This window comes from Phanerochaete carnosa (assembly GCF_000300595.1).
Source record: "Phanerochaete carnosa HHB-10118-sp unplaced genomic scaffold PHACAscaffold_11, whole genome shotgun sequence".
Classification (NCBI taxonomy): Eukaryota; Fungi; Basidiomycota; class Agaricomycetes; order Polyporales; family Phanerochaetaceae; genus Phanerochaete; species Phanerochaete carnosa.
Window position 1 is genome coordinate 1,606,029 of NW_006767638.1, and position 14,204 is coordinate 1,620,232.

General features: G+C 52.2%; 4 protein-coding genes across 4 annotated transcripts; 1 reads left to right on the forward strand and 3 right to left on the reverse strand.

The window, feature by feature from the left end:
• Positions 1–1,547: 1,547 nt before the first annotated feature.
• PHACADRAFT_264326 (uncharacterized protein) lies at positions 1,548–2,769 on the forward strand (the record flags this gene model as incomplete). Its single annotated transcript, XM_007401003.1, is given in 4 exon segments — positions 1,548–1,622; positions 1,650–2,215; positions 2,253–2,450; positions 2,467–2,769. Coding segments are annotated over 2 exon segments (231 nt in total), but the record flags the coding sequence as incomplete, so codon positions are not given.
• A 413-nt stretch (positions 2,770–3,182) lies between these two features.
• PHACADRAFT_104663 (uncharacterized protein) lies at positions 3,183–3,997 on the reverse strand (the record flags this gene model as incomplete). The annotated part of the gene is made up of 6 exons (XM_007401004.1): positions 3,183–3,235; positions 3,291–3,406; positions 3,466–3,534; positions 3,594–3,644; positions 3,705–3,872; positions 3,921–3,997. Coding segments are annotated over 6 exons (534 nt in total), but the record flags the coding sequence as incomplete, so codon positions are not given.
• Positions 3,998–5,447: 1,450 nt separating this feature from the next.
• Positions 5,448–7,190, reverse strand: PHACADRAFT_200737 (uncharacterized protein; the record flags this gene model as incomplete). Its single annotated transcript, XM_007401005.1, has 3 exons — positions 5,448–5,747; positions 6,874–7,121; positions 7,178–7,190. The coding sequence occupies 3 exons, from the start codon at positions 7,188–7,190 to the stop codon at positions 5,448–5,450; spliced, it is 561 nt and encodes a 186-aa protein (XP_007401067.1).
• Positions 7,191–10,990: 3,800 nt separating this feature from the next.
• Positions 10,991–12,003, reverse strand: PHACADRAFT_213676 (uncharacterized protein; the record flags this gene model as incomplete). Its single annotated transcript, XM_007401006.1, has 7 exons — positions 11,845–12,003; positions 11,714–11,790; positions 11,507–11,665; positions 11,396–11,446; positions 11,268–11,336; positions 11,096–11,211; positions 10,991–11,040 (listed from the first exon to the last, which is right to left on the reverse strand). Exons 1-7 carry the CDS (start codon positions 11,968–11,970, stop codon positions 10,991–10,993), a joined length of 648 nt encoding a protein of 215 aa, XP_007401068.1. The 5' UTR covers positions 11,971–12,003.
• Between the last annotated feature and the right edge of the window lie 2,201 nt (positions 12,004–14,204).

Consider the following 14,204-nt stretch of genomic DNA (forward strand, 5'->3'; position numbering starts at 1 on the left):
CCGCAAAGTTCGGCCGCTGAGTTGGGTAACCGGCTGCCTGGGATCCTAAAATGCACAAACAATCGCTTGCGGCCCCATACATCGAGTGTCCTGTGCGTCGAGGACCTCTCCAAGTCACCTAGAGAGCGATGCGACGCGGTCTAGCCTCAACATCATCTTGGCCAAGCCAAGCCTTGCGTAAGCTCTGCTTCTAGCTTCCGAGAGGGAGTCTTCGGCTCTCAACGCTTCGGCATTCAAAGACTAGGACAGCTGCGGGGCACCCATGGATAGACGGGGACTCCACATGACCAGCAAGCTCGCTATGCCGCTTCTGGAACAGGCCTTCCGGTCTAGCTTGTCATTTGACGATCCCCGTCGCCACAGCCCTACATGGCTGTCCAAGTGGCAGTGCCGTCTGTCCAGATGAAACGCCTCGTGCCGCCTCGATAGGCATAGTTTTTCTTCCGCGTGACGTGCTCAGCTACGCTAAACGCACACATAGTCGTCTACGCTCCCACACACCGCACACTTCCCGCACTTCTTTCGTCGTCTCCGGGCTCTGTCAAATGAAATGAAGCCTGCCCAACTTTGCTCTTCGAGGCTTCTAGCTCGAGAAGCGGAACACATTGCGCTTCTTCGTCCCAAGTAGCTGATGGCGTCACGAGGCCGTCATATGGGTTTCTTTCCGCACATCGTTTAATATAAAAGCACAGGCGGACTCCTTCCTACTGTGCCCATGTGCAGCTCCCCTCCTCCTCGGGATTATCAAGTTGCAACACAAACGCCAGGATGTCCGGATCGCGCCCAATCCCTACTCGCCCTTTCTCAGCAGTCTACGTTCGAGAGTATGGAGACGAGTCGATGGACGTCTGCTACGACGAAGGCCCTTGGAAGGAGACGATAACCCTGTCGGAACCAGGAGATCTAGAGTTCGATCTACACGAAGAATACACATCAGATACCGACGATGACGACGACGATTATAGCAGCGTCATCTCCAGTATGGCAGTGTCCTTCTTCATGAACATGATATGTACTGACCCTGCAATGAAGACGAAGATTCCCCCCCGCTCTCTCCCCATCTCGACCCCTCCCTATGGAGCACATTACCACCCGAGATAAAGCTTACCATTCAACGCCCCCTCATCGCCACCGCCGCCCAGGACGGCGGCGACAAACGCACCGCCTCGAAGCTCTCCCTCGTCAGCCGCGAGTGGTCGCTCCATCTCCGTCCACGCCTCTTCCAAAACCTGCGCCTCGCGTCGGCCTCGGACATCAGCACACTCAGCGCAATGCTGCACAGCGCGACGTCGGGCTGGCTGCGCGACCACATCCTCGCCGTCGTCCTCACCACGCGCTGCCGCCCGACCGCCCGCGTCTTCCGCACACTGCAACACCTGCGCGGCTTGCGCCACCTCCAGATTCTGTGCCCGCCGCCGCCGCCGCCGCCGCTGTCGTCCCTGCAGCCGCAGCCGCTTCTGACCCGCAGCGTATGCTCGCGCCGCACGTTCCGCACGCTGTACAGCCTGCAGCTCCGCGGGTGCGCCGTCCGCTCGCAGCCCGCGCTGCTCCGCATGCTCGGCGACGCCGCGTGCCTGCAGTCGCTCGCGCTCGAGCACGTCTCTTGGCGCGTCTCGGGCTCGGGCGCCGCGCCGCCTACGACTGCGCCGTGCGTCGTCCGCCCAGGCCTCGCGTTTCGGCACCTCAGGCACCTCGACGTCGTCGCGTGCACGGACAACCTTGCGCTGTCTGCTGCGGTCCTGTCAGCTGCGGTCGCTACTGGCGGCGGCGGCAACGGCGGCACCCTGTGTTTCGGAGGATCACACGAGAGGGCGTAGGGAACGACACGGCCCTCGTCGCAAGCTTCCTGCGCCCACCCAGCGGCACGTCCCACCGCACCGTGCACGACGCCGTGTCCAGCAGGCCAGACGCGCTCGACGGTGCGTCGCACCGGCACTCTCCGTCTTTCTCTTCCTGAACCAGAGCCCTCACCGACGGCGCGCACGACACGGCCGCTGCCACCTCCACAGAGCGGGGCTCCCGCGGCGCGTCGTACACCGTCCCTGGAGACACCGTCCCAGCAGCGGACCGTCGCGTGGCACCGGCCCCTGCCATCGTCCGGCTGCTCCTGTGGACAAGGCTGGCCGACCGCTGCAGCCCTGCGCGTGGCACTCCAGTCCTTGGACGGCGTATACGAGCGCAGGCTGTCCGGCGCCAGCTACAGCCGGCTGGGCAGGCGCACCGGCAGGTGTCGCGGGAGCGGGCTGCGGCGGGCGGGAGTCTGGGTGTCTTGGCCAAAGGATCACGCGCGGAGGCCCGACGGACGGCTCGTCGCGGCAGAGGGCCGGTGGGGACGCACGCGTGCAGCACTGTGATGACGAGCGCGCCTGCGGGCTCTTCGTGGACGTTCTGTGCCACTGGTGCGCGCACCGTGCACGCGCGGAGAATTCGAGCAGACGCAGGTGTAAAATAAAACAAAACAAAATAAAATAAAGGCAGACGAGGCCCTCGCTCACGCTCCTTTTCGAGACGTTGTGTGCTGAGCGCCACTGTGGGCTTGCTGTTCGGTGGCACGTGGGCAAGCAGGGCACACTGGCAGGCCCGGCGCCCGGAGCACAAGGTCGAGGCCCGCAGCCAGAAGCGAACTTAGAACCTCTGGGAGCACGTGGCAGCGCAAACATACGGTGACTGGCGATGCGAGAGGCGTGCGGTGGGCAGAGAGTGAGGTAGTTAGATGTGTCCAGGCGTTTTGAAAAGGTCTAGTAATTGCTTGTGAACGCGAAGAGCGCTGGCAATGTTGTACGCACCTGGAAGAAAAGGATCCCGTCCACTGCATGCGTGTGATGCTAACAAGAGAATAAGCCGGCCCAGGGAAAGCCGCGCTACCACTAAATGCCACGTTGCAGCCGCAGTGTCCAGGCTTTGTCTGTTGGTGCGATGAACGTTGTTTCAAGTCAGGATACAACACAGGCGCCGAGAGGCTGCGGGAGCTAGGGTCGTAGCCAGGCGCTCCAATCGTCACGAAGACTCAGATGACGCAGAAACAGTGGGCAAATCATATATATGACAGAATAAGTACGGTATCATTGCGGGGACGTCGTCATCGTCGTCATAGCCTTGAAGACAGAGCATGGAATGCATAGTGTACGCCAGAGCGAGCCGAAATAATCCTGCCTAAGACTTGTGCATGTCATGCGAAGAACTCAGACAATAATCTCGATGGTTAGAAGTACGGCGTTGCCGTCGATGGAGATATCTGTGGTACGATGCTCAGAGAATGACATTGCTCTAGCGACAGGCTGACAGCTTACTGTGGTTAACATCCTGACTGCCACTCGTTGTGACCTTGTGTAAGGTCACAGCTGTAGTGTGGTAGGTAATACCGGCGAAGCTAGTCGTACCGACAGCGGCTAATACCACCTGGTCACTAGCACGCCATTGAAGTGAGCCAAAGTAATTTCATGCGCCGTACCACTGAGTACATACCGGCCTAGGTCGTAGCCGTCGGAGGCGATAGTACGGCCCCCTTCTGCAATGCCGTCCTCTATGGCGACACTAGTTCAATGCTGCACTGAGCGCCTAGTCAGTCATGATGAGAGCATTGGATCACGCACGCAAGGAAGAGAGCATTGGTGGGGGCAACGGTGCCGTTCTGACGGAAGACCCTGAGCAGTAGTTGAGACTCATGTCGACCGCAATCGCTCAACAGACAGATCGAGGCTTACCTGAAACGTGTATCGCCGAGGAGATTATCGAGGCAGGAGCCAACATCCGGTACACCATAGTCCTCGCGAAGCAACAGGGTTTGTGGCAGCGGGACGTTGTCGTTATTGCCATCGCCGAGGTTGGCCATCTGTATAGAGCCGGCATCGCTACCCAGGCATCCGTTGGAGCTAGACGGGCGGATAAGATTAATACGAAGCCAAGTAGGTCGTACTCACAAGCCAATGGAGTTAGCAAAATTGGTGAAGCCGTCGTCAGTAAGGACCGCAGGCGAACTGAGACCAGAAATGACGATCTGCGAATACAGCGGTAAAGATCACCGAACGCCATAGAACTTGATGATACTTACATTCAGAGGCTCGCCAATGAAAAAGGGGACCCCCGGGCCGACACCAGCGGCCCAGGATCCTCCGAGTGCACTTAAGCAGTTAGGGGGGTAAAATGGGAGGCCCGGGGGCACTGGGGTCGGGCAGCTTAGAGCGATGGACACACTTGAATCGTTGGCCAAACTTGAAGCGCCGGCCAAACTGGCAGCGAAGAGGATCAAGGCAGAGGCCAGCATCTTGTATGTTGAGAGGGAGACGGGGCTGAGAACGCAGAGGACTGTACAGCACGATAAGAGCCTATGGGGAAGTTATACGACGCTTCGAGCAAGCGCGCATGGTGGCAGTTATTGAGACTACTACATGGGAAGTTACTAGGGATAGTCAGCACTTGGATGTCTTCTCACTTAGGCCAGCTCTCCGAGCGAGGCAAAGCTGGGCTCTGACGTTTCGTCATGTTTGACGGCAACCCTGGTCTGTGATAACCGATCAGATTGATGGCATCCAAAACCGCGGCAACATCAGGTTTGCACCGCAACCTGAGGAGCGACTCCGGCACTGGGTGGTAAGGGCGGTTTTTTTGGCAGTGAAACTGGGTTCAAACTGATGAAACAAGGCCCCGCTTTCGTGCGATTTTCTGCCATTAAAAAAAAGGACAAAACTTGAAGTTTGCTTTTCAGTTTACTGCCTTGTACAATCGGAACAGAACTGTGAGATTGTGGTATAGATTTCCTCGCTTTTAGCGCAGGCACCATCTTCAATTTAATCTCAATTTGTAACGCTTGAAAAAAACGCGTCGGACCAAGTGGCACTGTTTTGTTGCTGCTAATAATTTCATCGAAAACATATCCCAAATGGGAAATTTTATCTCGAATTACTTCTATGTAAAAACTGGGCACAACTACAGATTTTGTTTACAGTCTCTCAAGGTAATCAATTACAGAAAAAATTGACATGTGATGCAAAGTTTTGTTGCAGATATTACCAGAATGACTTCAAGTTTGAGCTCAATTTTTACAGTGTAGGAAAACAGAAGTAACGGCCCCTAGATTGTATCACAATCTTTATGATAGAAAACCTGCGCAGAACTGCATAAATAACTCACACTTTGAAGGTAAGTTTGCACGGTGGCCAAAATCAGAAGAAACGAGGTCTCTTACCCTAACTGCCACCTCTTCTCCGCCACGCCAAATGTTCGTGCTCATCTGCGAGCTTGTTTGGGACCGCTGCCGGCAGACGTCCCCGATCGCCTCGTCGCCATATCTGCTACGACACACCAAACAGGCCGAGGAGGTTGCACAAACGAGAGCTGCCCGGCGCAGTCATGCACATCCTCAGTCTGCGTGTCAGGCAACAAACCACCCTGGCTGACGGCATGGCAGGCAAAGACAATTCGCGTTCCACCTGAGGGCGGTGGTCTGCTCACAAACGTAGGGAGTCAGAGGCGTCCGCGCGCGGTGCCCTCTGCGAATAGTTTGTGGCCACGCCGTTTGGTTCCGTAGTCCAGGTGTCCAGGTTCGTCGCCTTGACGATCTCGGGGATGCCTGTGAAGAAGACGCGACAAACACCAGTGGCGTGGTTCAAGCGAGCACGGACGGGGCGGTGCTCACCTAGGTGGGCATCACTGATGACAGTGTGCAGGTACAGCACAGCTGTCTTGCGCCAGATACTGGTGACTGTATGCCGCGTGTGCTCGTCAGCGCCGGGGCCCAATGATTTCTTCTAGTGTGCAAGCGCAGTGGTCTCGGCAATCGCAAGCACAGCCTCGTTGGGACAGCCGGTAAGCTTGTCCATGTGCAGGTCGAGTTGGTCGTTGTTTGTGCACGGGCCGCTTGAGCACCTGGCTAATCTTAATAGAGCGACAGATGGGCACAGGTCTGACATGTGGTACACCGTCGTCACCAGAAAATCAAGCACAACCTGGTTTGACATGGTGAGTACGTTCACACTCGACGAGACTGTAGTGCAACACACCCCAAAAGCACCCCGATCTTCTGCAGCCATCGATTAATCAAGTTTTCCTCTCCCGTCCTGTCTCCAGCGTACCGCAGTGCGGCGCCATGAGCGTACCGTGCTGAAGTGCTCGCGAGCATTTGACCGCCGTCCCATACGGTATATAGGAAGATCACTGCGCCAGATAGCCTTTGGAAAATGGGGAGTGCGATGGCATGATCAGATACGCTCGGTGCAGAGATCGGAAAGAAGGCACGGGTGGCTTGGGGTGTAGTGGCTCGTGGGGAGCAGGGTTTTTGACTTGCTGAGCCCATGATTGGGCGGAAGATGCTAGTCCGACCCAAACGTTGGCGTTTCCATCCGGCTCGATACAAGCAGCGGAACGACGATATTGGTACAGCAAGAAAAGCATCCAAACCGGGTCTGTCGGTGGTGCATGCCGGTAGCATTGCATCGCAGTATATGCTTACCCCAACTTGAGGGAGATTAAAACTGCCGCACGTACAATTGCGTCGACATGTCAGACTTCTACCAAGGGTTGTAGTAGCTGATCAGGTATACGGCAACACCGCATCTCACTCAGTGTATGGACAACCTGTGGCCATAGTGGTCATGAGCATGACGTACGCTTTGTTGTAGAACCGTCAATCAATAGCGCGGTCAGAGCTCTCCATGGTGGCAGTGGCTGCATTGTGGCCATGCTGTGCAGCATTGGCCTTGGATGAATGTAGACTAGCGAGTGCGCAAATGGCATGTTCGAGCGGGCCTTGTGGCTCTCGTGCCAAAATCTAAAGATTTGCATTGACTTCTTAGTGATGTCATGGAAGAAAATCACTTCTAAAAGAACATACGAAGGCGAGTGTCTGTGTGAGCTCTTTCCCCTGGAAGGACAAACTGCAGTTTTGCACATGTGCTCGAAGTAGTATTGGATGTATGGCTCAGATTGCTCGTTGAAGGGTGAGTCACACAGCCCCAGTGTAATGGATGGAGAAATCTCAGGGGTATGAAGAAATAGTGGGTATGACGACATGCTAGACATGGACGAGATATCGTTGCTATACGGGAGCGATGCCTGATTGGACGCATTGTTCGGTGTGACGAACGGAGAGAGTATGGAGAGCTCCGAGCCGGCACTTATTGCGTCTGCAAAGTGGCGTCAGACCCATCATTCAGCAAAGAAGCATGCAGAAGCCACGTACCAAGTCCAGTCATGGCGGACATTACAGTGTTTGCATGGTGGTATCGCGAAGGCTCGTAGGAGCGTCCGTGCGGGAAAGATGGGTATCGCTCCAACCAGCCCGGAGGGTGCTCGGCCCGTGGCCTGCGAGTGCTCCTGAGAGATACCTATCGGATGATGAAGATGACGTCGAGGACTGAGCAAGGGCCAATGAGGGGGACGTGAGGGAGCCGTAGACCTTACGAGGCTGGCCGCGGATGAGGCCTGCACATGTAAGCTGGGCCTTAATGCTCACCTTGTACTCTGTGACCTTTTCCTGTAGGTGTATGGGTGAAGAGTAATCAGCTGCAATGGCAGACGCGATGCACCCCAGCCCAAGCAGTCAATTCCTAGCCGACGACATGTCTTGCACGAATCGCCGTCGATTGTCGTGCAAGGTGTGGCTGCAGGAAGCAAGAACCGTTCCTGCCACCGTACGGCATCCTCCCTGAGCCGCGCTGGCCGTGACAGAAGCCAACAGGATTACACCTGCCCCGACGCCCGATGCTCCCCTCGTCTCCCCCGGGATCATTTGAATGCGCAAGACGGCTCAGCGCAGCTGTGGCCAAAGTGTGCAGATGGGCGACTTGTGCCAGTTGATTAGAATCGATGAGGCGCGCCTGGGGGAGTGGGAAGGTCATGGCCGGTGTCACAAGCCTGCACAGACTTGCAGCCCCACCAGGGCTTCAGGTTGCCTGAGGTACGATGAAGGCTGATTGCAGCTGCCCACGCTCTTCATCCTGACTGTAGGTGTACAAGACGAAGGACTTGATGGGCTTGAGAGCCTCCAAGTGCAGGTGTTGAGTGGGCCGAGCTCAGACTTGACTTGTGATGTACTCAGCGCTGCAACACAGATACCTCGGGTGACCAAAATGCAAGGAGCTTTTCTTCACTTGTGTCCTCGCAAACAACCTTCCCGATTTCACCAACCCTGTAATCTCAGTGAGAAGCGAAAGCTGCGTCAAGAGCAAAATTGGCGTATGACATTTCGAGCTGCTTCAAAAAAATACACCGTAGAGACCAGGTTCGTTGCCTGACACGCGGACTGAGGACGTGCATGACCGTGCCGGGCAGCTCTCGTTTGTGCAACCTTCTTGGCCTGTTTGGCATGTCGTAGCAAATATGGTGATGAGGCGATCGGGGACGTCTGCCGGCAGCGGTCCCAAACAAGCTCGCGGATGAGCACGAACATTCAGCGTGGCAGAGAGGAGGCGGCGGTTAGGGTAAGAGACCTTGTTTCTTCTGATTTTGGCCACCGTGCAAACTTACCTTCAAAGTGTGAGTTATTTATGCAGTTCTGTGCAGGTTTTCTACCATAAAGATTGTGGTACAATCTAGGGGCTGTTACTTCCGTTTTCCTACACCGTAAAAATTGAGCTCAAACTTGAAGTCATTCTGGTAATATCTGCAACAAAACTTTGCATCACATGTCAATTTTTTCTGTAATTGATTACCTTGAGAGACTGTAAACAAAATCTGTAGTTGTGCCCAGTTTTTACATAGAAGTAATTTGAGATAAAATTTCCCATTTGGGGTATGTTTTCGATGAAATTATTAGCAGCAACAAAACAGTGCCACTTGGTTTGACGTGTTTTTTTCAAGTGTTACAAATTGAGATTAAATTGAAGATGGTGCCTGCGCTAAAAGCGAGGAAATCTATACCACAATCTCACAGTTCTGTTCCGATTGTACAAGGCAGTAAACTGAAAAGCAAACTTCAAGTTTTGTCCTTTTTTTTAATGGCAGAAAATCGCACGAAAGCGGGGCCTTGTTTCATCAGTTTGAACCCAGTTTCGCCGCCAAAAAAACCGCCCTTACCACCCAGTGCGGTTATATCGACCCTGTTGCATGCACCTGGAAGAGAGAGATCTCGTTCGCTGCATGCGTGTAATGCTAACAAGAGAATAGGCCGGCCCAGCAAAAGCCGCACTACCAATAAATGCCACGTTGCAGCCACAGTGTCCAGGCTTTGTCTGTTGGTGCGATGAACGTTGTTTCAAGTCAGGATACAACACATGCGCCGAGAGGCTGCAGGAGCTAGGGCCGTAGCCAGGCGCTCCAATCGTCACGAAGACTCAGATAACACAGAAACTAGTGGTTGAGGGTCCGGTCCAGTCTGGTCTTTTTTAAAAATTGGGTGGGACCAGGACTCAGACTGGTCAAGGACCAGCATCTGTTTGTGCAGGACCGGACCAAAACTGGGTCCTGGTCCTGTACACTCCTCCATGCAGTCCTGGACTGGTCATAACCAGTCTAGGACCAAATGTGGTCTTAGACTGATTCAGACCAGCTCAGACCAGTCCTGCCCTGATAAATATGGCACAAATAAACAAATTTTGATTTTGAACTGCATGTACAGGTAGACTAGCAGTATACTAAGCTAATTTCTAGACAAATCAGTTTTGAGACCACACTACTCAGCCTAATGAGTCAAAGAGGAGACAGTGTGTGAGTCTCAAGAAGGCCAGAAGAGTGTACCAGATGTCTATCTCAGAAGTGCTATATACCATTCATGCATTGCCAGACTGTCTTTACGTACTGTAAGGCATCACAGAAATACTGTTTCATAGAGTCTGATATTGAGGGAGTGTTTGACATGGCTGAATATTTGATGAACTCAAAGGCAGGGGCTCAAAAAAATAGCCACAGCTGTGGTCTGTGTTGTTAAGGTTCAAGAGAGGTATTTGGCAGGTAGACAGCTACTTCACGTTATGTCATACATATGAATGAAAGGCAATATTGTATATGGGCAAATATAGGTAAACAATGTGCGCACAAAGCACCGGTGAACACTGTACACTTAAAAAATCAAAACAAATATTCAGCTAGTGATACGCAGGCATGGCTTGAGCTTAAAGCCCAGGATTGGGCCCATGGCAATGTTGGGCTGAGTCCTGACCCCAAGCCTGAGCCTGAGCCTGAGCCCGGCCCAAGTTGCCAAGCTTAGGATAAGTTCACACTAGCAGAGACCGCCCACTGACTCAAGCCTGGCCTTGAGCCCACTGCCAGACCAGGCTCAGGTCAGGCTTTTTTGGGCTGGGCTTGCAAGCTTTTGAGCCAAGGCTGCACATTACTATATTCAGCAAAGAAAACAATGCTCTGCTCACATGGCTGGATTCTAAACAGAGAAGAAGGGTATCATGCACCACTTTCATCATTCTCAGCATTTCTGTATAAAACCTCCATATTCTTGAGAGCCTTGTTATCTCTACGCTCAGGCTCCATCTCCCCATGGTCATGGCTTTAGCTGATTATGTGCAGTAACTGCATCCAAACTTGAATAAATCATAAAAAGAGTTTAAAAAAATGTATTAATCTGTGCTTAAGCTGGCTGTGTACTTGGACAAGCCTACAAGGGCATGGTTGCAGTTCAGAAATTACTAAGATATACATGTACCAGTAGCCAAGCTGCTTTCCGGATGCTGCATTTTTGTTACTCTATATTGGTCTGTGACTGGTCCTGACCGGTCATGACCAGTTCTAAAAGCACCCAGTGCCATCTAGGACCAAGGACTGTGACCAAGACTGGACTGACGTAGGACTGGACCATACCCAGTCCTGATCAGTCCAGTCTCAGTCCAAGTCCCAGTCCCGACTGGTCCTTAGGACCGGACCCTCAACCACTAACAGAAACAGTGGGCAAATCACATATATAACAGAATAAGTACGGGAATCATTGCAGGGTCGTCGTCATCGTCGTCGTTATAGTCTTGAAGATAGAGCATGGAATGCATAGTGTACGCCAGAGCAAGCCAAAATAATCCTGCCTAAGACTTGTGCATGTCATGCGAAGAACTCAGACAATCTCAATAGTTAGAAGTACAGTGTTGCTGTCAACGAAGATATCTGTGTTACGATGCTCAGAGAGTGACATTGCTCTAGCGACAGGCTGACAGCTTACCATGGTTAATGGGCGTGGTGCCACTCAATGTGACCTTGTGTAAGGTCACAGCTGTAGTTTCATAGGTAACACCGGCGAAGCTAGTCGTACCGACAGCGGCTAATACCACTTGGTCACTAGCACATCATCTCGGTGAGCTAAAATAATTTCATCCATACCACTGAGCACATACCGGCCTAGGTCGTAGCTGTCAAAAGCGATAGTACAGCCCCCTTCTATAGTGCCATCCTCTATGGTGACACTAGTTTAATGCTGCACTGAGTGACTGTTCAGTGATAACGAGAGCATCGAGGTATGCACGAAAGGAAGAGAGCATTGGTGGGGGCACCAGTACCATTCTGACGGAAGACCCTGAGCAGCAGTTGAGACTCATGTTGACCGCAATCGCTCAACAGGCAGATCGAGGCTTACCTGAAATGTGTATCACCGAGGAGATTATCGAGGCAGGAGCCGACATCTGGTATACCATAGTCCTTGCAAAGCAACAGGGTTTGTGGGATGAAGCCATTGCCATCGCCGAGGTTGGCCATCTGTATAGAGCCAGCATCGCTACCCAGGCATCCGTTGGAGCTAGACGGGCGAATAAGAACAATACAAAGCTAAGTAGGTCGTACTCACAAGCCAATGGAGTTAGCAAAATTGGTGAAGCCGTCGTCAGTAAGGACCGCAGGCGAACTGAGACCAGAAATGACAATCTGTGAATACAGCGGTAAGGATCACCGAACGCCATAGAACTTGATGATACTTACATTCAGAGGCTCTTTGGAAGAAAAAGGGGTCGAGCCAACACCATCCAACCAGGATCCGCCGGATGCACTTGAACAGTTAGGGGGGAAAAATGGGAGGCCCGGGGGCACTAGATCTGGGCAGCTCATAGCGTTGGCCACACTTAAACTGTTGGCCGAACTTGAATCGTTGGGCAAACTTGAAGCACTGGCCAAACTTGAAGCACTGTCCAAACCTGGTGCACTGGCCAAACTTGAAGCACCGGCCAAACTGGCAGCGAAGAGAATCAAAGCAAAGGCCAGCATCTTGTATGTTGAGAGGAAGACGGGGCTGAGAATGCAGAGGACTACACAGTGGAATAAGAGCCTGTGGTGAATTTATACGACGCTTCAAGCAAGCGCGCATGGTGGCAGTTATTGAGACTACTACATGGGTAGTTACTGGGGATGGTCAGTACTTGGATGTCTTCTTACTTAGGCCAGCTCTCCGAGCGAGGCAAAGCCAGGCTCTGACGTTTCATTGTGTTCGACGACAAGCCTGGTCTATGATATCCATCCAAACCACGGCAACAAGAGGTTTGCACCGCAACCTGAGGAGCGACTCCGGTTTCGTCGACCCTGTGAGTCATTGTACAGATGCACTGCGACACAAGAAGCAGCAAAAAATGCGGCCGCATCATCAACGTACTTCCATATTTAGTAGACAATCTCCAATCTGATCCACAGCACTGTCCTATAATGGCACTCTGGTTTATAAAATTTGAGCAAATCTGCTCATTGTAGCTAATCACAACCACTCTTTGTAGGCAGTTTTCCGCAAATTGATGTGCGCATACCTTGGCTACATATTCATGTTTTTGTTGTATTTTTTTGAGGTCTTGCAAGAGCTGCGGATCCTTTCCAATGCGCAAAATGGGTCCTGCTCCCTCGTTTATTGATTTTGTCACACTAGTGTCACACCAGATGCTGTCAAGCCGTGTTGCTGCCAAGAAGCCGAGCCGTCTCTCTGAAGTTGACCTCAAGTGTTTAAGATCAGGCGGAGTGACAACTTCATCACGCCTTGCTCGTTCATTGTAATGCTCCACTAATGTTCCTTCTCTGTACATGTACATAGCACCTTTTAAACCAGATATATAAACCAGCCATGCCTGATGTAGGTACACAAGTTCGTAAATGCAATCATGAGAATATTTGGTGAGTGAGATCTAGTTGGATCTAGCCATCAGTAGCATTTTTCGGCCAGTTTTGAACCACTTCCGAGCACCTACAAAGATACCTTACCATCTTTCCCCTTATGTCTGTCATGACATGTGTATCATATTTTAACATGAATACAGAGCTATCTGAAAAAAAAATTCCCAGCATCTTCGGAGGCAGATTGAAGTGGCAAGAGCAAATTAATAAAGTGGAGAACACTTTCGAACCAGGGTGCCATCAGAGCATGTATCAGTACGCCGTACACCAACAGAGAAGAAGAAGCACTCCGCCAGAAACTGTAGCCTCAGACCGGTGGATTGCTGACCTGACTAATGGCACTGACCGCAACCTAAACTTGAAGCCGCCAGCCAGTCTTGTCTGACTCCTGACGCAGCCTGACGAGCAGACTCCTGACCATCGTCTGTGGGGCGGTAAGTTGCTTTATCTCCCAGCACTCGCAGTATCTTATCTGTAAGCTACCATTCTAATAGAGTATGACAAGAATGTTTCTAGAGATCCAAGCATCGTATACACGATGTTCTTCGACGTCCATCGCTCACCAAGCCTTTGCAGCACCGCCGGCCGAGGTTGCCGATTGATGGCGCTAAACAATTTGTGCCAGTCGTCTATGGACGTACAAATTTACGCGAGACAAAATGACACATTGTATCACATCAATTAGAACAGTAAGTTACAGATAAGATATTGCGAACGCTGGGAGATAAAGCGACTTACCTCCCCGGTCGCAGGATCTCTATATTACCACGGACGGTATCCTGCCTTGATGTCTATCCTGTGTAAAATCTCAGTATTCTAGATTTTGAATATCATTGGTCTGCTCATCCCCACCTGATATTACAACAGGGGACGATAGAAATGAACCACCTCATGTACTACGTGCGCGTTCGCAGGATCTTCGGGCAATGATCCACGGCATCATGTGCAACAGTGTGCTACCCTTTTCCTTCCCACCACGATCTCAAACAAATCTCGAAGCAATCTGCGATCCACTTGGGATCCTCATCACTTGTCGTTGTTATGCTTTACATCGTTGGATTGCGCGCATAGAACGTGCCATATAGTCCCTCATGCTTCGATTTGATCTCTACAATTCACGACCATCAACACCACACAATGATGCCCCAAGAGAACTACAGCTCAAGTAATGTCACACTCTTCAAAAAATA